This window comes from Rhinopithecus roxellana, chromosome 18 (assembly GCF_007565055.1).
Source record: "Rhinopithecus roxellana isolate Shanxi Qingling chromosome 18, ASM756505v1, whole genome shotgun sequence".
Classification (NCBI taxonomy): domain Eukaryota; kingdom Metazoa; phylum Chordata; class Mammalia; order Primates; family Cercopithecidae; genus Rhinopithecus; species Rhinopithecus roxellana.
In genome coordinates, this window is record NC_044566.1 from 47,512,301 (window position 1) to 47,536,336 (window position 24,036).

The 24,036-nt window shown below is 43.6% G+C and overlaps 1 protein-coding gene, 1 non-coding gene and 1 pseudogene across 2 annotated transcripts in view; 2 read left to right on the forward strand and 1 right to left on the reverse strand.

The window, feature by feature from the left end:
• Nucleotides 1-23,721, reverse strand: part of GTF2F2 (general transcription factor IIF subunit 2) — a 169,418-nt gene extending 145,697 nt beyond the window's left edge. Inside the window, exons 1-2 of the mRNA XM_010368053.2 lie at nt 23,468-23,721; nt 6,653-6,726 (exon numbers count right to left, since the gene is read on the reverse strand). Of these exons, the coding sequence (XP_010366355.1) occupies nt 6,653-6,726; nt 23,468-23,533 (140 nt within the window). The 5' untranslated portion in view covers nt 23,534-23,721. The remainder of the gene's footprint in view (nt 1-6,652; nt 6,727-23,467) is intronic.
• On the forward strand, nt 5,500-5,601 carry LOC115894688. Its single transcript, XR_004054819.1, has one exon. It is a non-coding gene; the product is annotated as a U6 spliceosomal RNA (small nuclear RNA).
• On the forward strand, nt 18,683-19,687 carry LOC104666057 (annotated as a pseudogene).
• Nucleotides 23,722-24,036: the final 315 nt, after the last annotated feature.

The window sequence follows — 24,036 nt, forward strand, 5'->3', positions numbered from 1 at the left end:
GCTGGGACTATAGGCGCCCGCCACCACGCCTGGCTAAGTTTTGTATTTTTTTTTTTTAGAGACGGGGTTTCACCACTGTTAGCCAGGAAGGTCTCGATCTCTCGACCTCGTGATCCACCCGCCTCAGCCTCCCAAAGTGCTGGGATTACAGGCATGAGCCACCATGCCCAGCCTTCAAATATACGTATTTTTTTAACCACAGGTAATCTATTACCTATAAACCTGCAAACTTAGAGGTTAATCTGTCTCTAGGAATCAGTAGTTGATTCTACATTTAAAATATGTGAGTACAGTTTACCTGGTTTGCCCTATATCTTCTCTTAACAGCCCTAGACTTTCAAATGTTCCTTATAAGACATTAATTTTTTTTTCAACTTTCTGATTATCCTAGTCTCACTCCACTGAATGATCTTATTCATCCATGTCTCTCTTTAAGTGCAGCACTAAGAACTGAACATAATGTTTTCACTGTGAGCTGACTGGCAAAGAAAGGAGTAGGATTATCATTCCACTTCATTCTAAACAACAAACATCTATTAATGGAGCCTTTTGTTTATAGGCTCATAAATTTGATGACTCATATTAAGCTCAAAATCAACTAAAGTCCTGATAACCTGGTCACATGCACTGCAGGCCATTCCTCACCCATCCTACACTTGTTTAATAGGGAATTTAGTTAATTCAGTAACAGCAATGAAAACTAAATAAATTAGGAAAGTAAACAAGACAGCCTGGAGAATACAGCCAGGAGACCAACTAGGGAACAAGCTGTTTTCAAGCATTTTCATGGCAGTCTTAGTGTTCTAATTACTATAAGTCTGTTCTCATCACTAAAAGCATCTAGATCTTCTATAAGACTGTGTTACGTTAGGTAGAAAATCTGCTAGACCTGTTGCCTACATATAAAACACACACACACACACAATCTGCTCCTTGTCTCTGATATTGGTATAGATAGAAACCACTAAATTCCCTTTTAAGAAATTCTGAGGGCCAGGCATGGTGGCTCACGCCTGTAATCCTAGCACTCTGGGAGGCTGAGGCAGGTGGATCACTTGAGGTCAGGAGTTCAAGACCAGCCTGGCCAACACGGTGAAACCCCATCTCTACTAAAAAAAAAAAAAAAAAATTTAGCCAGGCATGGTGGCAGGTGCCTGTAATCCCAGCTACTCAGGAGGCTGAGGCACAAGAACTGCTTGAACTCAGGAGGTAGAGGTTGCAGTGAGCCGAGATCATGCCACTGTACTCCAGCCTGGGCGACAGAGTGAGACCATCTCAAAAAAGAAAATACGGTGGGCTTACTTTTTCTTCCATTGTGGTTGAGGAAACTGATTTGAATAAAAGAATTTCAACTCACTTCTACTGAGGTTTTACTTTCAAAAGGATTCAGAGACTAAAATGAGAAAAACAAGGAATATAAGTACCGGCCATGTACCCTAGGGAAGAGATCAAGATGCAACAAAGTAAACCAAAGCCTTAGAACTACATAGAAGAGAGAACAACAAAGAAAGCAAAATCAGACTTCTGCGCTATGTTCTGAAGTTAGCAAAACTAAGCCTAAAGGGGTTAGAAAAATACTTCGCTCTGGTTAGTGGATTTAAAACATAACAATGTTTTAAAACTTTGTCTGTATTAAACACCCAAAATGATTTGTATGGAGAGTAATCTGGAGGGTTACATACCAAGCAGTTACCCATGGCCACCTCTGACGCATGTGAATGGGGAAAACAGAGACCTTTTCATTTTGTAAAAATTTAAAAGGAAAAAAACAAGGAAGTATTACTTATACACTAAAACACACACATAGTATTTCTAAGGAACTTTGGTTGGATCCCTAGAGAAATCAAACAATGCCAGCTCATAAATCAGCCTGGTAATGCATAGAACAACCACCCACCGTCCTCACCCCTACCCCTATACACACATCTGCTAACATTTAGGACAACTATATTATCAAAACCAGGACATCCTGGAGAGTGGAAAGGGGGGCATTATTAATAATTGCATAGGGAAACACATAAACTGGGAGGGTTCCAGGCAAACCCGGAGGTTTAGCCACCCTATGTGAATTAGATGCAACTATGCGGACCATCTGCTTTAAACTAAGAAAGAAAAAGACCTTGAGATTTTCTACCAAGCAAGGATTGATAAGGAAAAATTGCAGCATGCCCATTATTGCTTATTTAGCATGCTATCTTTAATATTTTACTTTAGTGATCAAAGTGGTACTTGAGATTTACATGGGTTTCTCTCAGCCTTGTTTCCTTGTACTCTTTTTCCTGTAATCTTTTCCCCCTCCTCCCAAAAAGAGGTATTATATTTCTCAACCCAGTATTTTCTTTACATAGAGGTTTTCAGGAATATAATATTCATGGTGGGACATGAATATTACATGGAAGAAGAACATCTGAGTTTACAAATATTTTAACAAATGCTAAGCTATTTAGTTTGTTTTATAAACATCCTATGGGTTGGGAAGGCATTATTATCCACATTTTACAAACAAGAAGTGTAAGACTCAAAGCCAAACAACTATCAACAGCCATTTAGGACTAGAAGCCAGGTCTTGAGCTCTATAGTGAAGGCATTCCACAATACCATGAGGTTCATCATCTAAGTACTTTCTCCTTTAGCCTACCTTTCTTCAGTGACATACATTCTTGAGATTTTATCTTGGTTGTGGCTCCCATTTCAGTAAAACCTAACATGAAAAACTCTGAAGTTCATTACAGAACAGTAGCTAACAGTTTGCACATTAAAAAGAACTTCACACTGAGGAAAAAAAAAACCCGTAGATTTCAATATTATTTTTCTCTTTCAATAAAAGTATAACAACTCAAAAAAAGTGATACATCTACAACTTTCCAGGAATACATTCATCTTATAAACTTAAATATACAAATAAATAATAACTATTTCCATATTATCTCAATGGATTATTAATATAAAAGCCCTGCAAAAAGGCAACTTTTAGGATAAGAAATCTAAAGTCAGAAGATTCAGTGACTCAAAGTCAAAGTCTCACTTACAGTAAATGATTGAGCTACAACTAGGACCTGCTGGAGTTTTCTGACCAAAAAAGGCCAGAATACAAGCCTGACTCCACTATGAATGTATACTCAATCATTCCTTGAGAAAATGAGATATTACAGTTGGCCCCCTATATCTGAGTGTTCAATATTTGTGGAGTCAACCAACTGCAAACTGAAAATATTTAAAAATCGGCTGGGCATGGTGGTTCACACCTGCAATGCCCACACTCTGGGGGCTGAGGAGGGAGGATCCCTTAAGCCCAGGAGTTTGAGACCAACCTAGGCAACACAGGGATACCCTGTCTCTAAGGGGGGGAAAAAAATATTAGCTGGGCGTTGCAGTGCTTGCCTGTATTCCTGGGCAACAGAGTGAGACCCTGTTTCAAAAAAAGAGAGAAAACAAAATAGTAACAACTATTTACACAGTTTTTACACTGTATTAGTTATAAGTAGTCTAGAGATGCTTTAAAGTACACAGAAGGATGTGTGTAGGTTATACGTAAATACTGTGCCATTTTATATAAAGGACTTGAGCATGGTAGATTTTGGTATAGGGGATGGGGCATGCCAGATACCAATCTCCTGCAGGTACTAAGGGACAACTGTACTTGTCCCCACCTAACTTTAGAACACAGTGTCTACTATGCTAAGCACTGTTCTAGACAATGGAGATATAGTAATCATCAAGACAAAAATCCTGACCTGGTAGAGTTTATACTTTAGTAGGTGATACAAACAACACACAAACAAATATATACGGTATGTCAGATGGGTACAGAAGGAGAATAAATAACAACACCACAAAAGAATGGTGAATAATAAGAGGGTAATGGAGGTAGAGCCTACAGGATGCTATTTTACATATGGGGGCCAGAAAATTTCAATGAGCTAAAATTGTGAACAGAGACCAAAAAGAAATGTGGGAGTAAGCCATGGGGATTACCTAAAGGGAGAGTGTTCCAGAGAGAAAAAACAGAAGAACAGCAATTATTAAGTTTGAGATGCTTCTGCAACATCCAAGGACAGAGTCCAAACATCAATGATATAGTCAAAATCATGAATGTGGAGCGACAGAGAGGTGTGTAAATATATTTTTTGAATTTTACTTATTTTCAGTTGAAATGAACATTTATTGAGTCCATATTAAATAACACAGAGCTAAGAAATGCCCCTGCCCCATCCATGCACAATTCACATCACCCAACCCAGGATCGACGTCTTGCTGGTTCTCCTTAGCTAGGTACATCCTACATTTCACTAGCTTTCCTACCATTATGCAATCTCCTATTGTGGAGTGACAGGCTTGTCTTAAAGCTCAGAATCTTCTTAGAAAGTAGTGGATAACAGAGTGATAGTCACAGCTAACGAAAAATTTGCTTTATTTAAACATGTGCTGAGATGGACTCATTGCTTCCTGTGAATCTGCTAAGCTTGTCTGTCACTCTAATCATGGGCTCTTTGGAATAAACAGCATTCATAATAATCTTCACTCGTGGCCGGGCGCAGTGGCTCCCCCCTGTAATCCCAGCACTTTAAGAGGCCAAAGTGGGCGGCTCACTTGAGGTCAGGAGTTCGAGACGAGCCTGGCCAACACGGTGAAACCCCGTCTCTACTAAAAATGCAAAAATTAGCCAGGTATGGTGGTGTACATCTGTAATCCCAGCTACTCAGGAGACTGAGGCAGGAGAAACACCTGAACCCAGGAGGTGGAGGATGCAGTGAGCCGAGATCATGCCACTGCACTCCAGCCTGGGCGACAGAGTGAGACACTGTCTCGAAATAATAATAATACTAATCTTCACTCATGTCATAATTGTCACTCACAAGCTCTCTGAAATGGATTATAATCGGCTATGGCCTCAGCAGCTTCTTCCACAAAGCTAGAGTTGGCTGACAGTAGAGAATTCCAAAGCCTGTGTGTTCTGTGGTTGGCTCTAGGTCCATGGTCAAGTCTAGGTTAACGGTTAAATCTTGGTCTGCGGTTAACAATAGATCAGTGGTCAATTCTAGTAGGTCAGTGGTTGATTCTGGGAGTAGTGTGGAGAAAGTCACAGCCAGGGCACGGAACACAAAGAAAATCAGGACCTTCCTGAGCATGGTGCCTCCAGGGAGGGCAGAAGCATCTTGAACTATATATTTAAATATCACCTGGTACTTAAAGCCATGAGACCAAATGAGACCACCCAGGAAGTGAAAAGAGAGAAAAGGAAAGAACTAAGGACTGAGTCCTGGGGTCACACAACATTTAGAGACAGAAGATGAGAAGGGGCTTTAGCAAGAAACTAAGAAGGAACAGCCAATGAGGGGAGAGGAGAAGAGATGTGTCCTAGAGTAAAGTGGGAAAAAAAAGTTTCAGGAAAAAAGTGATCAACTATGTCAAATTCCACTGAAGTTCAAGTAAGAGAGCTGCTAGTTGACTCTTGGATTTAGGAATGTGGATGTGGCAGACTACAGAAAAGGAACATGTGCTCGCCTCAGCAGCATATACTAAAATTGGAACAATACAGAGAGGATGAGCATGGCCCCTACACAAGGATGACATGCGAATTCAGAAGTATTCCATATTTTGAAATAAATATATAAGGAACACAAATTTTTCTTGCAGCAGCTTCCATCAACAGGTGGAGTCTTGTTTTCCCACAACTGAATCTGGCTTGGCCGTGTGAGTTGCTTTGGTCAAAAGGACTTTAAGCAAACGTGACACAAGCACAGGCTTTCAAAGTGCTTGTGCACTGGGGCTTCGTTTCTCTTTTGCTACTAGAACTCTTTCACCATCATGTGAATGAGCTTGCTAGAGGTGAAATGAACAGTCGGTGCCCCTGCTGATGTCAAATCAACCACCACACACAAGTGAGGTCACTCTCGCCAGGAAGGCCACCCAGGCCAGCCCCAACCAGAATTGATCCACAGAATTATGAGTAAATAAAAAGGCTTTTGTTCTAAACCACTAAGTTTTGGGATGGTTTGTTATGAAGCAAAAACTAATTGATAAAGAGGAAGATACCAGTAACAGACAAGAGCTGTTTCAATGGAATCATGGGCATAGGAATCTGACCGGAGTTGGTTAAGAATGAATGGATGGAAAGAATAGAACACAAGGCCTCCAGCTGACACTAGCTGAGCTTTAGAGGCTTTCCTTTCTAACAGGGCTATTTCCTCAACCAGAAAACTATGTCATTACACTGTTTTCTACATACTCCCTACCCACTTCCAAAGCACCTATAAGTAGGCCCAGTGGTACAGTGGCAAAGTCCTACTGCAAGCACTTTCCCTGGTGCATCCAGTTATACCCAACCCAAGCACACCTGCTCATGGAGGCAGACAGGTTGGAGGGGTGAAAGAACTACATACTCTGCTGCTTCACCGCCATTAAAGTAAACCAATAAACTTGATATTATATTTATACCACCTGTCACTAGGAGTGTGGGTGTGGGGATGTGTGTATTGCACGGATGTCTCCTTACAGGGTACCTAACCATCTCCTGACAAGCCTTGACATGTTCATTACTTGTCATTTTCCAAGTAAATTCTCTGATCAGAAATTATAATCACATTTAAAAGCATTTATAAAAATTTCAAAAATAGCTTTTCAAAATGTCAAGAATATCTAAATAACTTACTTGGCAATCCGCAGTTTTCCAACTTCACCTCTTCCAGGGGCTTTAGCCCATTGCTGTGACAAATATTTGGGAACCTAAAACAAAGTAAAACACTAATAAGACTATTTTAGATGATAACAGATCTTTTCAAACATAAAACAATATACTGCTTCTATTTTTATTTTCTGCCTCTAATAAGGGATCATTATCAAGTTACCACTGTATGTTTTATACTACATGAAATACGAAGACACGTAAAAAATGATTTTAGTGCCGGGCGCGGTGGCTCACGCCTGTAATCCCAGCACTTTGGGAGGCCGAGGCGGGCGGATCACAAGGTCAGGAGATCGAGACCATCCTGGCTAACACGGTGAAACCCCGTCTCTACTAAAAACACAAAAAACTAGCTGGGCGCAGTGGCGGGCACCTGTGGTCCCAGCTACTCAGGAGGCTGAGGCAGGAGAATGGCGTGAACCCGGGAGGCGGAGCTTGCAGTGAGCCGAGATCTGGCCACTGCACTCCAGCCTGGGCGACTGAGCGAGACTTTGTCTCAAAAAAAAAAAAAAAAAAAAAGATTTTAGCTCTCAAAAGAGCTTAATCGATCGAGGTGGCAACACAAAACTAACATAGGTCAAATAATCTAATAATAATAAAGCACTAACTTATCTTCCCAAGTCAGTCCAGTTAAAGGTCACAGAAGAGAAAGGTTACCAGAAAAGGCTTCTCAGAAGAGAACAGCACTGACTACAGTAATAGCATGATTTAGAAACACCACTGGGCTTAAGATTATTTCAAAAGTCAAGTTTTATTATGTAGAAAATTGTAACTTTGACTACTGTGAAGAAGCTGCTAATATAAAAGGGTTATCAAACAGCATAGCTAACATTTATATAATCCTGCCTTCCTGACACTATTGTAAGCACTTTATACAGATTGACACATTTAATCCTCACATCTCTATGGAACAGTTCTATTACCCCCATTTTACAGATGATGAATCTGAGGCACTGAGGGACTATACAATTTACTCAAGGTTATATAATTAGTAAAGATGGAGCCAGGATTCTAACCCAGGCAGTCTGCCTCCAGGGACTGTGTTTTTAACCAATACACCATATTGTGTCTGTAACTGGATACATGCAATCAAAAGGACTTTAATTCTCAAAAAGGAGAAGTGGATGATATATGCCGAATCCCTATCATATAACTTATCTATCTCATTTCTTCTAAAAAGTAATTTGGACTCGAATCAGTGCATACCTTGAAAGCTATCCTATTATTAGGAGTAAATGAGATACACCAAGTATGAAGCATAATGCCTTACACAAAGCAAGTACTCAGTGTCAGGTGTCATTATTTTTTCATGATAAATTTGGAATGACAGTCCAGCTGCCAAAGCTGAGAAGGAAAGAAATTCTACCTAGCAAGACAAAAAAACACCACTTGACCACTAGTCAAATAAATTGCAGTACCTTGGAAGAGCAAAAATTCAGGAATTGAAGGGTGAAAAGAAGCCCCCAGTGGTATTTGTTCACTTACGTAGGCACTCCTCACACTAAAAGTTACTGAACAGGGCTGGGCGCGGTGGTTCATGCCTGTAATCCCAGCACTTTGGGAGGCCGAGACGGGCAGATCACGAGGTCAAGAGTTTGAGGCCAGCCTGGCCAACATGGTGAAACCTCACCTCTAATAAGAATACAAAAATTAGATCATGCCAGAGCAAGACTCCATCTAGAAAAAACAAATAAATAAACAAAGTTACTGAACAACTATTAAATATTATGGGTTCACCGGGCGTGGTGGCTCACTCCTGTAATCCCAGCACTTTGGGAGACCAAGGAGAGCAGATTACTTGAGGTCAGGAGTTCGAGACCAGTCTGGCCATCGTGGCAAAACCCTGTCTCTACTAAAAATACAAAAATTAGCAAGACGCAGTGGCACATGCCTGTGGTCCCAGCTACGTGGAAGACTGAGGCACAAGAACCGCTTGAACCCAGGAGGTGGTGGTGGCAATGAGCTGAGACTACTCCACTGCACTCAAGCCTGGGTGACAGAGAGAGACTCTGTCTCAAAAAAAAAAAAAAAGAGTTAGACAATATACCTGAGTCAGTCAGGTACCATGCTAAACATCCATTATCCCGTTTCATCCTTCCAATCACCCTGCAAAATCACATTCTCCTCACCCTACAGATGAGAAAACTGAGGTTCAGAGGGTTGAAATAACTCAGGTAGCCAGGATCAGATTCAAGACTCAACTCCAGACAGGTCTTTTGCTTTCTTCACTAGACCATACTACCTCTCAGGAGGGTATATGTGCTAAAGAAGAGTATGTAATAGATCTAAGGGAAAGAGGATTTTGAAGATTCCATATCTCAACAGAACTTCCGCTACACTGTACTCCATTCATCCAAACAAGCTAAGAGGATTTGGCAAACTCCTTACGATAACTGTATCTACCCACTCCGTCTCCTTTGATTACAGGTGACAGAAAACCCACTTGAAAGAAGATTTAATGTGACAAATAACAAAAAATTCCAGAGGTAGCTTTACGGTGGCTTCATTAAGGGCTCAAACAATGTCCCCAGGACTCTTTCACTATTTCTTATCTATCACCTCAGGTAGCAAGATGGCAGAGGCAGCTCCTGAAGAGCACAAGTCTCCTTCCCAGAAGTCCCTAGCGAAAATTTGTCTTTCATGAAGCTGACAAGGGTGTGTGCCCTTCCTTCGACCTATCACTGTTCCCAGAGATGAGATACTTCACTGGTCAGGCTGAGTCAATGACATCTTTGGGGAAGGGTAGTCACCACCACTAAAATCACACAGACTGAAAAGGGGAAGCACTGGTTTCCACAAGCACAGTCAAGATTCCGCAACGATGTCAAAGTAAATGGATACTGGCTAAAGAGGCAAATGTCCACAACATTATCTGTTGGACAGCCTACGAATTTCTCATTATCAACAACAGTATCCCTTTCACAATCTGTATTTCAAGCAACCATTCTGGGCACCATCTCCTAAATTCCTAGCTCTCTCCTTAGTACTTTTGTTGTGAATCAGGAGAACCAGGGAGAGACCTTGGGGTGAATACAGGAGGATATCTTTATTGAGTGCACTCAGACCCAATGGACTTAACATCCAAAGACCGGGCCCAGAACAAAGACAGCACTTGACTTCTATGCACACCTTAAAAAGGTGTGGGCTGGCTTGAAGCAGGCTTACAGCGGCACGAATGCAGGGATACAGAGGCAGGACAAAGACAGTTAATCAAATTGTAACAGGTTCATACCTCAGGATTACACATGACCGCCGCTATGCAGCCCAGATGTCCACTATCTAGGTTTGCCTAGTGCCTAGCACAGCTTATTCCATGGCTTTCACTATGGCACCCAGGTGGCCTGCTCAGATGGTTTATGAACTTCACCCCACTGATTAGATAAAACAGAAGACTTGAAGTCACCAGTTACAGAGAACAGAAATTTACAAACTGATACCATAAAACAAAGGAAAATTTGTTTTTCTTCTCCCTATGTTGAGGGAGTGCTGGGAGAGTCTCCAGAGCACATTCTTTTGTGTCCTGGCTTCTTAGATAGTATTATCAAGACTTTTCCTGGGTCTGGGCTGTGCCTGCTGCTCCCTCTGGGACAAGTCAGCCTAATACAGGAAAGCTTATTTCTCTTTTTATTTTTCTTTCTTTGTGTTTCCCGCCTCACTTTGACTCCCAACAATTCTTCTAACCCTTCAATTCGCTGACTCTAATTAACATCTTCTCACTGTCCCCCATCTGCTATGTCCTCATTTCTCTCTTTAATGAAACTAGATTCCATGGTCCATCACTATAATCATTCCCTTGCCTCTATCTTCCTCCATCATACTGGCCTGGCAGAACCCTAATCCTGATTAAAGCCACTCTCTACTTTTCTTTATTAATTTATAATTTATCCAAGGTTTTATTTTATTGTGTTATTCCACTTCTCTGCCACACTTGCACCTGAGCAGCTGAAGGGAAGCTCACGATCATGCTAGCTGGTCTCACATTAAATACATGACTACAAACATCAAGTAAGCCCTTAGTGACACCTGGCAAGTTAACTGCATCTCCCTAGTCAATTCAGTTCCTCACTCCTGATTATTCAAATGTTCTCTTTTCACTTCTCGAACCTACACCTCTTCCTTCCTCCTCCCTCTGTGCTGACCTGACTTCCTCTTCCACTGAGAAAAAGCAAACCATCAAATCTAAGCTTCTATATCTACCACCTAGCCACAGTTGGATCCTTTTACTCGCTTTACCCTCTTTAAACAATGGATAAACTATGGCCAATCCCTCCACTTGTGCACTGAATTTCTTTCCCTGTTATGTAACTAACCAAGGACATCTTTCCTTCAAGTATATCCTTTCTCTCCTCTATTGCCTTCTTTGCTTAATCATTCCCATCAGCACAATAATGGTAATAATAGCAGCTAAGACAAAGTGCTTACTAAATGTAGCAGGGAGATTTCTAAGATGGTTCCCAATGATCCCCACCTGCTATCAACCCCGTCCACTTACTGGTATAATCTCCTCTCCCTCAGTGTGAGCAGTATCTGTGACTCAGGGCAAAAGTGACAGGACTTCACTTCTGTTACTGGGTTACATAAGATTATGACTTCTGTCTTCTCTCATTGCTTTCTCAGTCTGCACACTCTGATTTAGAAATCTGCCATATTGAAGAGGCCCACGTGGCAAAACAAAAAACAAACAAACAAAAAAACACTAATGACCGGCTTTAGCCAAGAGTCAGCTAGGAACTTGGACTCTTAAGTCCAACAACCCTGGAGGAACTGAATTCTACCAACCACATGAGCTTGGAAACAATAATTCCCCAGTCAAGACTTCAGATGAGAATCCAACCCTGGCTGATACCTTGACTATCGCCAGTGAGAGACTCTGAGGCAAAGGAGCCAACTAAGCCATGCCAGAGTACAGCCCATAGAAACTGTGAAATTATAAATGTGTGTTGTTTTAAACTACTAAGTCCGCAGTAATAGGTTATATACCAACAGATAATGAATACATTAAGCAACAAGCACTCTTCTAAATGCTGTAAATATATTAACCATCTACTTCTCACACTGTCTTCATTTTATAGATGAGGAAACTAAGGCACAGGGAGGCTTACAAATTTGTTCAAGATCATGCACCTTGGTAAGGGCAAACTTAATAATCCTTTCCACCCAGTGTTTGATTTCTCTGCCTTTTCTTTTCTTTTTTTTGAAACAGGGTCTCATTCTGTCACCCAGGCTGGATTCACAATTTTGGCTCACTGCAGCCTCCACCTCCTGGGCTCCAATGATCCTCCCACTTCAGCCTCCCAAATAGCTGAACTACAGGTTTGCACTACAATGCCCAGCTAAGTTTTGTCTTTTTGGTGGAGACGAGGTCTCATCACATTGCCCAGGCTGGTCTCGAACTTCTGGGCTCAAGGGATCATCTCACCTAAGCCTCCCAAGGTGCTGGGATTACAGGCATGAGCCATCATGCCTGGTCCTCTGCCTCTCTTTATGGCAGAACTCCTTGAGAGAGTTCTCTATGTCAGCTGTCTACACGGACTCCTCTGCCGCTTTGTTTTGAACTTACTCCAGATAGGCTTTCCTCCCTACCCCTCCACTGAACCTGATACAGGGTTATTAAGATCTCCAAATTGCCAAGTCAAAGTTTAGTCCTCATCTCTCATACTTATCAACAATATTTGAGAACTAATCATTTCCTATTCCTTCAAACATTTTATTCACTTGGCATCTGCGTAATCACATTCTTTCGATTTCTCCCTCTACTTCTCTGGACTCTTCCTTTTTGGTCTCCACATCTAGATGATCATCTTTCTGGCCTCTTAACTTCAATGGGCACTGGATTCAGTCCTTGGATCCCCGCTCTTCTCTGTATACTTTCTTTTTTTTTTTTTTTTTTTTTTTTTGAGACGGAGTTTTGCTCTTGTTGCCCAGGCTGGAGTGCAATGGCGCGATCTTGGCTCACCACAACTTCCACCTCCTGGGTTCAAGCAATTCTCCTGCCGCAGCTAATTTTGTATTTTTTAGGAGAGATGGGGTTTCTCCGTGTTGGTCAGGCTGGTCTTGAACTCCTGACCTCAGGCGATCCACCTGCCTTGGCCTTCTGAAGTGCTGAGATTACAGGCGTGAGCCACCACGCCCGGCCCTGTATACTCTCAATCTTATGTAACTTCATCAAGTCTCATGGCTTTAAATACCATTTGTATAATGACAACTCTCAAACTTACAACAAGCTCAGGTTCTCCCCCAAAGTCTCAATTTATATATCTAACTGCCTACTCAAACTCTCCATCTTAATATTCAGTAAGCATTTCAAAGTTAAAATCTCCATACCAGAACTCATTTCTCCCTCATAAAACTTGCTCCCGCTGCAATTTTCCGTATCTTAGTAAAAGGGAACTCCATTCTTCCAAGCACTCAGGCTGAAACCTTGGAGTCATCCTGAATATCCTTTTTCTTATACCCCAAATCCAATCAACTGATACATCCTGTAAACATCTGCAGATTATATCCAGACTCCAGCCTTTTCTCACCAACGCAAGTTACTACCCTAGCCCAACTTACCATCATCTCTTGAATAATTATTGTTAACAGACTCCTGAATTCCTTGCTTCCACTTCTGTCCATGTAGTTATTCTCAATAAAGCAGCCAGAATTGTCATCTTAAAACCCAAGTCAGATGATACTGTTCTGCTCAAAACCTTTCCATGTATTTAACAGACATCTACATAGTGCTTACTATGTTTACCAGATACTTTTCTAAACAGTTTACAAATATTATTTCATTTAATCCTTATAACAGTCCCATCATCATTCTATTTTGCAACTGCAGAAACTGAAGCACCAAAAAGCTATTATTTGTTCAAAGTCTCACAATTACTAGTGATGAAGCTAGGATTCTAACCTAAGCATGTCGACTCCATAGTCCACGATTTTAGTCACCATACCATGCTGCCTCTCCATGGCTGCTGGCTTTCCATCTCACTCAGAAGAAAAATCCTATAATGTCTTAGGTGACCCAGTCCCCTGGATGATCCTATCCCGTATCTTCATCTCCTACTCTCCCTCTCATCTTACTCAAACCACACAGACCTGTCAACATTTGCAGTGACATCCCATCTAAAGACCCATTTGCTGTTATTTCTGTCCGGAACACTCTTCCCATCGGTATCTGCAAGGGCAAGCCCATAAATTCCTTTACATCTCTGCTCAAAGACCATCTTATCAGTGAGGTCCTTTCCCGCCCTATTTAAAATAGTATCACGTTACATCACGTTACGTTCCAGATCCTTGACCTTGTTTTATTTTGTAACTTTTGTTTACTGTCATATATCTAGCACCTAGAATAACAGAAGAATAGTTATCATTTTAATGACTGGATATTGTTGAAGAAACACTAATGCAATGGCAATGATAATTAATACTGTAATATACCTAGGATATATAATTTACCACACTTCATTTCATTCTCAGAGGGAAGTCTCAGTTCAGAGATCCACCTTAAAATAAGGGGAAGGGCTGGGCATGGTGGCTCATGCCTGTAATCCCAGCACTTTGGGAGGCTGAGGTGGGTGGATCATTTGAGCACAGGAGTTCAAGACCAGCCTGGGCAACGTTGCAAAACCCCATCTCTACAAAAAATACAAAAATTAGCCAGGCGTGGTGGTGTGTGCCTGTAGTCCCAGCTACTCAGGAGGCTGAGATGGGAGGATCACCTCAGTCCGGGGAGATGGAGGCTGCAGTGAACCATGATTGTGCCACTGCACTCCAGCCTGGGTGACAGTGTAAGACTCTGTCTCAAATAAATAAATAACTAGGAAGAGGACAAAATGCGAATAGTGGAGTAGGGCATTTTCTAACCTACTACTTTGCCCTCACTGCCATCCCCTGAAATGCTCTCAAAGAGAACACAAGAATGTTTGGGAGCTTTGGAACTCTTAAATGAGATCATACTTCTTCAACATATTAACCAGATCAGGATTATTCTGTGATCAAATTACCGGAGACTATAATTCAGGCCTTCAAACAAGAAAACAGTTCAGGGGAAAATAACTATTATACATTAAAGCAAATTTAAGAATCAAATTCAGTACAACAAACTGTACCTAATACAAGCAATTACCAACTTAAAAACAGTGTGTTGGGCATGGTGGCTCATACCTATAAACCCAGCACTTTGGGAGGCTGAAGTGGGAGGATCACTTGAGCCCAGGAGTTAGAGACCACCATGGGCAACATACAGAGACCCCATCTCTACAAAAAATCTAAAAATTAGCTAGGCATGGTAGTGCACACTTGTGATTCAAGGTATTCAGGAGGTTGAGGCAGAAGGATCATTTAAGCCCAGGAGTTTGAGGCTACAGTGAGCCATGATCACATGCCACTGCACTCCAGCCTGGGCGACAGAGTGAGGCTCTTTCTCAAAAAATAAAATAAAATAAAATAAAATTTTTTTTCTTTTGAGACGGAGTCTCGCTCTATCACCCAGGCTGGAGTGCACTGGCGCAATATCAGCTCACTGCAACCTCGGCCCCAGGTGCAAGTGATTCTCCTGCCTCAGCCTCCCAAGTAGCTAGGATTACAGGTGCCCACCACTACACCTGGCTAATTTTTATATTTTCAGTAGAGATGGGGTTTCACCATGTTGGTCAGGCTGGTCTCGAACTCCTGACCTCAGGTAATCCACCCGCCTCAGCCTCCCAAAGTGCTGCAATTACCACAATGCCCGGCCACAAAAATAATTTTTTTAAAAGGCCAGGGATGCCAGGCGCGGTGGCTCACACCTGTAATCCCAGCACTTTGGGAGGCTGAGGCAGGTGGATCACAAGGTCAGGAGTTCGAGTCCAGCCTGGCCAACATGGCAAAACCCCGTCTCTACCAAAAATACAAAACTTAGCTGGGCGTGGTGGTGGGCGCCTGTAATCCCAGCTACTCGGTAGACTGAGAAAAGAGAATCACTTGAACCCGGGAGGCGGAGGTTGTAGTGAGCCGAGATCGTGCCATTGCACTCCAGCCTGGGCGACAAGAGCAAGACTCTGCCCTCCCCCCAGAAAAAGGCCAGGGATGGCGGCTCACGCCATAATCCCAATACTCTAGCACTTCAGAAGGCCAAGGCAGGTGGACTGCTTGTCTCCAGGAATTTGAGATCAGCCTGGGAAACATGCTGAAACCCTGTCTCTACAAAAAAAAAAAAAAAAAATTAGCTAGGCATAGTGACACATGCCTATAGTCCCAGCTACTCAGAAGGCTGATGCAGGAGGATCACTGCAGCCCAGGAGGCAGAGGTTGCAGTGAGCCATTCACAGCACTTCACTCCAGCCTGGGAGACAGAGTGAGACCCTGTCTCAAAAAGAAAGAAAATAAAAAAAGTAGATTGTGTTCCAGAAGTTAAAGGACAAAAACAAGTTTGCAGCTCATATTGCACTGTCTTCATTATTATAATAAAACTGTAGGTTCCCAGGTAAGCTCACCAGCTTACTTAATTCAAAGGTTCCTAAAATACTATACCCTTGCAGTAAAAACAAAAATAGTAAGAGCATATTAATTATATATAGCTCTCTACACCAAGAACTTACAGAAATTGGCTTCCCAGAAGTCCCAGCCTACTAAGTTGGTCGCAGTGAGCCAAAATTGCACCACTGCACTCCAGCCTGGCAACAGAACGAGACTCGACTCCGTCTCAAAAAAAAAAAAAGGGAGACACAAGAAGGAAAAAAAAATTGTTTCTATTGCAAAGCTTCTAGCCTAACAAATCTGAATCACTATTTCCATACTTAGGCAAGATAATTAACCTCCCTAACCTTAAATGTTATCATCTGAAATATATAATTAGTACCTGCTTCATAGGTTTGCTTTGCAAAATACCTGCTACACAAGAAATGTTAAGTTCCTTTTTCTCCTACTAGCTGCAAGGCTTTAGGGTATTACCCACTCCAGTTTCATCTCTCCCTCGTATATAACTCTCTTTGGCCAACAATGTCCAAGTGCTTGCCTGTCTGTGAAAAAATATAAGTTAGCCAGGAACGGTGGCTCACGCCCGTAATTCCAGCACTTTGGGAAGCTGAGGCAGGTGGATCACAAGGTCAGGTGTTCGAGACCAACATGGTGAAACCCCATCTCTACTAAAGATACAAAAAATTAGCCAAGCGTGGTGGTGCACGCCTGTAATCCCAGCTATTATGGAGGCTGAGGCAGGAGAATAGCTTGAACCTGGGAGGCAAAGGTTGCAGTGAGCCGAGATTGCGCCACTGCACTCCAGCCTGGGTGACAGTGTGACTCCGTCTCAAAAAAAAAAAAAAAAAAAAAAAAAAGAAAAGAAAAAGAAACCCCATCTCTACTAAACACACAAAAATTAGCCAGGCATGGTGGTGGATGCCTGTAATCCCAGCTACTTAGGCTGAGGCAGGAGAACTGCTTAAATCCAGGAGGCGGAGGTTGCAGTGAGCCAAGACTGCGCCACGTGCACTCCAGCCTGGGTGACAGAGCAAGACTCCATCTCAAAAAATAAAAAAATAAAAGAAGAACACAACATTCATAGGGCACGATGTCCATCCTTCCAATCCTGATCCTCTCCTCCAACAAACATTAGCCACAGTGCTTACAAGAAGAAAGTTTACTGGGCTAGAAAAACATCTTTCTGTTGCCTAGAAAGCCGTTGGTTAGACCTGGTGCGCCTCTCCACTTCTCTCTCCAAAAAAAGACTGTACTTCTCATCATTCAAGCCCCAATGATATTCGCAACTTTAAAAATCCCACTCCTAACAACCTTGCCAACTGTATCTCCTCTTCCCCATCATATACCTCACCCTCCAGGGAACCATAACTAGAGAAAACGGTTTTCCAGAAATCTAAATATTAGAGGCCAAAAAACAACCATGCTAAAATCAGCCAGGCGCAGTGGCTCATGCCTGTAATCCCAGCACTTTGGGAGGCCGAGATGGGAGGACTGCTTGAGAAAAGGAGTTTGAGACCAGCCTGATCAACATGGCGAGACCCCATCTGTATTCTTTAAAACAGTATTTAAAAATTTAAGAAAGAAGGCCGGGCACGGTGGCTCAAGCCTGTAATCCCAGTACTTTGGGAGGCCGAGACGGGCGGATCACGAGGTCAAGAGATCGAGACCATCCTGGCGAACACGGTGAAACCCCGTCTCTACTAAAAAATACAAAAAAAACTAGCTGGGCGAGGTGGCGGGCGCCTGTAGTCCCAGCTACTCGGGAGGCTGAGGCGGCAGAATGGTGTAAACCCGGGAGGCGGAGCTTGCAGTGAGCTGAGATCCGGCCACTGCACTCCAGCCTGGGCGACAGAGCGAGACTCCATCTCAAAAAAAAAAAAAAAAAAAAAAAAAAAATTTAAGAAAGAAGAACTCTGCTAAAATATTTTTAAACATCAGAGTCTCACTCTATTGCCCAGGCTAGCGGGCAATGGTGCGATCTCAACTCACAGCAACCTCCGCCTCCCAGGTCCAAGCAATTCTCCTGCCTCAGCCTCCAGAGTAGCTGGGATTACACAGTGCCCGCCACCACACCCAGCTAATTTTTGTATTTTCAGTAGAGATGGGGTTTCACTATATTGGCCAGACTGGTCTTGAACTCCTGACCTCAAGTGATCCACCTGCCTCAGCCTCCGAAAATGCTGGGATTACAGGCGTGAGCCACTGTGCCCAGCACATCATCCAATTTTTAAATCATTATTTGGTATAGGGGGCACAGCAGTGGTGTGCCCAGTAGGTAACCTAACAATAGCATAAATTGAGCAATATAAACAGGGTAGTACAAACTACAAAAGACTAGCTGTATGACAAGGTAAAAATTATAGCTAATTACATGTTTTGGCAGGTGACAGCTATTGTAAAGTGTTAAATTCAATCATGTCTAATGCCTATCAAAATGTGTTTGGATCATCCTTCTTTTGTAGATTTAAGACATTCAAAATTAGCTATCTGCTCCTCCCGTTTGACAGACAGTCGCATCTTCTCTCACATCACCAGTCGCATCCCTGAGGCACCATGGTGAAGGTGAAGGTAGGAGTCTACGGATTGGGTCACATTGGGCGCCTGGTCATGAGGGCTGCTTTTAACTTTGGTAAAGTGGATATTGTCGCCATCAATGATCCCTTCATTGACCTCAACTACATGGTCTACATGTTGCCGTATGATTCCACCCATAGCAAATCCCATGGCACCATCAAGGCTGAGAACAGGAAGCCTGTCATCAATGGAAATCCCATCACCATCTTCCAGGAGCAAGATCCTTCCAAAATCAAGTGGGGCGATGCTGGCGCTGAGTACACTGTGGAGTCCACTGGTGTCTTCACCCCCATGGAGAAGGCTGGGGCTCACTTGCAGGAAGGAGTCAAAAGGGTTATCATCTCTGCCCCCTCTGCTGACGCCCCCATGTTTGTGACGGGCGTGAACCATCAGAAGTACGACAACAGCCTCAAGATCGTCAGCAATGCCTCCTGCACTAACTGCTTAGCGCCCCTGGTCAAGGTCATCCATGACAACTTCGGTATCGTGGAAGGACTCATGACCACAGTACACGCCATCACTGTCACCCAGAAGACTGTGCATGGCCCCTCCAGAAACTGTGGCGTGACAGCTGCAGGGCTCTCCAGAACTTCATCCCTGGCTCTACTGGTGCTGCCAAGGCTGTGAGCAAGGTCATCCCTGAGCTGAATGGGAAGCTCACTGGCATGGCCTTCCATGTCCCCACTGCCAACGTGTCAGTTGTGGACCTGACCTGCCGTCTGGAAAAACCTGCCAGATATGATGACATCAAGAAGGTGTGAAGCAGGCATTGGAGGGGGCCCCCTCAAGGGCATCCTGGGCTACTCTGAGCACCAGGTGGTTTCCTCTGACTTCAACAGCAACACTCACTCTTCCACCTTCAATGCTGGGGCTGGCACTGCCCTCAATGACCACTTTTTCAAGCTCATTTCCTGGTATGACAATGAATCTGGCTACAGCAACAGGGTGATGGACTTCATGGCCCACATGGCCTCTAAGGAGTAAGACCCCGGACCACCAGCCCCAGTGAGAGAACAAGAGGAAGAGAGAGGCCCTCAATGCTGGGGAGTCCCTGCCATACTCAGTCCCCAACCACACTGAGAATCTCCCCTCCTCAGTTTCCATGCAGACCCCCTGAAGAGGGAGGGGCCTAGGGAGCTCTGCCTTGTCGTGTGCCATCAATAAAGTCCCCTGTGCTCAGCCAAAACAAAGATTCTCAAAATTCCAGAAATAGCACTTCATTAGGCCAGAACAGTACAGGTCCCGGATATTTTGTTATTTTAGTAAACAATCTACTACTATATTTGTTTTTCCCTAAACACACTATTTATCCCCAGTCCTGGTGGTAAGATTTTTTTTTTTTCCTTTTCAGATAGGGTTTCACTCTGTCGCCCAGCCTAGAGTACAAAGGGTGTGATCTCAGCTCACTGCAGCCTCAACCTCCTGGGCTCAAGTGATCCTCCCACCTCAGTCTCCCAAGTAGCTGGGACTACAAGCGTATGCCACCATGCCCAGCTAACTTTTTGTAGTTTTTGTAGATAAAAGGTTTTGCTATATTGCCCAGGCTGGTCTCAAATGCCTGGGCTTAGACAATTCACCCGCCTCGTCCTCCCAAAGTGCTGGGATTACAGGCATGAGCCACTGCACCCAGCCTTCCACAAGCTCTTCTTGAAAGCTTGTTTGGAGGTTCCAGCAGGGGAGTACAGCCACACATATACCCTTGACTGAAGACCAGTCCTCCTCTATCGGGATGGTCATCCTCTTTGATCAAGGGTGCAGCTTCAGGAGGGACATACATGGAGTGGAGTGGGAGGAAGGGGACACCCACCTAGCCAGCCAGATTAGCCAAATCAACCCTGGTGATCAATGGGGAGACAGATGTCCCAGCCAGATCACACTCACATCCAATTTTTTTTTTTTTTTTGAGACAGGGTGTCACTCTAGTTGCCCAGGCAGGAGTGCAGTGGCACAATCTTGACTCACTGCAACCTCCAAATAGGCTCTTCTTAAACATCACCTTCTCTATGATGTCTTTCCAGTTCTGGTGAAGCATTAATTTTTTTCCTGCTCAAAACTCTAAGAGATCTTTGAGCAGGATACTTGCAGTAAGTATGTATAGTCCTTACTGCATTTACAGAGTTCTGTAACTGTCTGGTGATAGAATTAAATATGTACAAGATGACCTCGATATATTCTAGGAAGAAACATTATTTAGCAACAAAGATCAGAACTCAAGGTATTATTTTTAATAGGAAATATTAATGTAAGGAGAAAACACTTGAAATCAATATGCAGTTCAATTAAAATTCTGATTAGATGAGAATGAAGATACACTTACTAAGCAACAAGTTACTATTTCTTTTTTTTTTTTTTTTTGGAGATGGAGTTTTTGCTCTGTTGCCCAGGCTGAAGTGCAATGGAGCAATCTCAGCTCACTGCAACCTCCGCCTCCCAGTTTCAAGCAATTCTTCCACCTTAGTCTCCTGAGTAGCTGAGAATACAGGAGCATGCCACCACAACCAGCTAATTTTTGTATTTTTAGTAGAGATGGGGTTTCACCATATTGGCCAGGCTAGTCTCAAACTATTGACCTCGTGATCCACCCGCCTCGGCCTCTCAAAGTGTTGGGATTACAGGCGTGAGCCACCATGCCCTGCCCAATCCTGTGATAATTTTCTAAATGTGACTCTGGTTACTTACTCTCCCCTCTAATTCGTACCGCACACTGCCAAACATTTTTTTTTTTCTGAATAAATATCTGGCATCTCTACCTCACTCAAATCCTCCAAAAAGTTTGTTACTTCCTTGTAAACTAAAGTTAGAACATCTCCGTTTCATGATATCACAATCTGAGTATATGGTCCCAACCTTTATCTACACAGACCTTCTGCTCTAGGTTCTCTCTGTTTTCCACGACACGCCATGCTGATTATGTATTTTGAGTCTTGCACTTCTGTTCCATTCCCCATGGTATACACCATGTCCACCCATCCAAATCCTGTAAGGCATAAACACTGAGCATTTACCATGCTCCTAGAACAATGGCACCATCTCAAGTCATACCATTTTTTCAAGCTTTTTCCTTCAGTCTGCAAGGGCCATCTCCTCCTTAGTGACTCTCCTCCAATTAACACGCTGCTGGAGAGAGAAATGCCTACTTAATCCATCCTTTTAAGTCACACTGAGCTTGCAAAGAAGTCAAATGAGTGCCACAGATTAAGGCGAAGGTTAAAGAATGAGAGGTCATGCATTTATTCATCACCTTTCTGTTGAGTAATTACCATGTGCCAAACACTATTCTGGGTATGACAGGCAAAAATCCTGTCTCATGGAATGTGATTTTGTGTGTTGGAAAGACGGAGGTAACCAACTTTGAACATATGAACACAAAATCACTCTACACTGTGAAAACTGCTTTGAAGAATGTAACGCCGGGTGCGGTGGCTCACACCTGTAATCCCAGCACTTTGGGAGGCCAAGGCAGGCGGATCACGAGGTCAGGAGATCGAGACCATCCTGGCTAACACGGTGAAACCCTATCTCTACTAAAAATACAAAAAATTAGCCGGGCGTGGGGGCGAGTGCCTGTAGTCCTAGTTACTCGGGAGGCTGAGAGAGGAGAATGGCGTGAACCCGGGAGGCGGAGCTTGCAGTGAGCCGAGATCGCACCACTGCACTCCAGACTGGGCGACGGAGCAAGACTCTGATTCTAAAAAGAAAAGAAAAGAAAAGAAAGAATATAATACAGATCTGTCGTGTTAGCAAATGATCATAAGGGAGCTATTTTTAAGAAGGCCGACAAGAAAGACCTCTTGGATTTAATTGACGAGAACTCAGCCATGTGATAAATCAGTTAAAGCATTACAAAAAACTAGCCGGGCGAGGTGGCGGCGCCTGTAGTCCCAGCTACTCGGGAGGCTGAGGCAGGAGAATGGCGTGAACCCAGGAGGCGGAGCTTGCAGTGAGCTGAGATCCGGCCACTGCACTCCAGCCTGGGTGACAGAGCGAGACTCCGTCTCAAAAAAAAAAAAAGAAACCGAAAGTCCTTACATTTTAAGTCTCAACGACTTTCAGGATCACATTTTGAATTTGCTTAAGTATTATGAAACTCCCCTGGGAGAAAACACTCTCCAACATGAAACAGTAAAGCACAAATAGTGCCCGCTGTGAGCTAACCAAAATTGCTGTCTTTACATAAAACATTTATTGACGGCCAGTTTCACGAGACCCAAATGTGCTCTGAAAGAACACTCCAGTCCAATGACCTCTCCTGACCTCTCCCTCTGTGAGTTCAGGGCTCTCTCGCCTCTTTTGAGAGCTTCATTAAGGACCATCAACCTAAGAGAACACTTTAAGAGTACGCAGGGACCAGTTCTAGTTTCTCGCCGAAAAAACTGTACAGAAAGCAGACATTCCACTACCTCACACAGGCTCACGGCTAAAACCAGTTTCACCAAGGGAGGATACAAGGAATTCTTCGGTCTGGGATAAAATGCACCGCCCAAGTCTGGGAACACCAAGACAGGGCTCCAGGAAAGCCGTGAGAAAGAGATCTAGTCCAGGCTGATTCAGACCAGTAACTGGCTGAAAGACACTTTGCGTCCCTAAACTAATCTCCTCATCTGCAAACAGATACAACAATGACTCCTGTCTCTCAAAATATGTGAAGCTCTAACGAGATAGCCGTAAAAGAACGTTAAGAGACGCACGGAGCGGGATGGGCTCAAGTTACTTAAATTAGACTTGTGTTAGGAGGAGCGCAAGTGGGAGACTCGTGAACATTACCTTGACTAGCCATACTCCTGTGTTCTGTTTGGCGCCGGTCAGGTCGAGTTCCCCGCGCTCGGCCATGGGTCTGTCGCCGGTGGACGCGTTCGGGCTACAGCAACGACACCAGGAGCCGGAGGGCTGAGAAGCGGGGGTCCGGAGCAAACCGCAAGCCGCGCTGAGAGGTGAAGAGGCAGCGTTCCTTACCTGCCAGGACACTGGAAACCGCAGAGTAAGAGGAACACGCCGCCAGGAGCCAAGACTGCGCCTGCGCACTGTACGTCCGTACGGCGCGCCGTTGCAGACAAACTTTCTGTTTCGGAAATTCCTTGGGTGGGCGTGGCTGTCAGTGTAGTGTGTATCTGAAGGATTAAAACGTAGGGTGAGATGAGCCAAAACGTTAGCAACGTATTTAAAGACATGGCCAGCATAATTGAAGAAAAAGATTATCAGAACGGAAAAACGGGGTTCAAAGAGACAAAAGTTGTCAGAACGTGTCCAACCCTAGCCAAAGAGAGAGAGAGAATATTTGAAGGACAGGCTTAGGTTAGTAAATTGGCACCCCCCCGGCCAACGTCATTAGCACA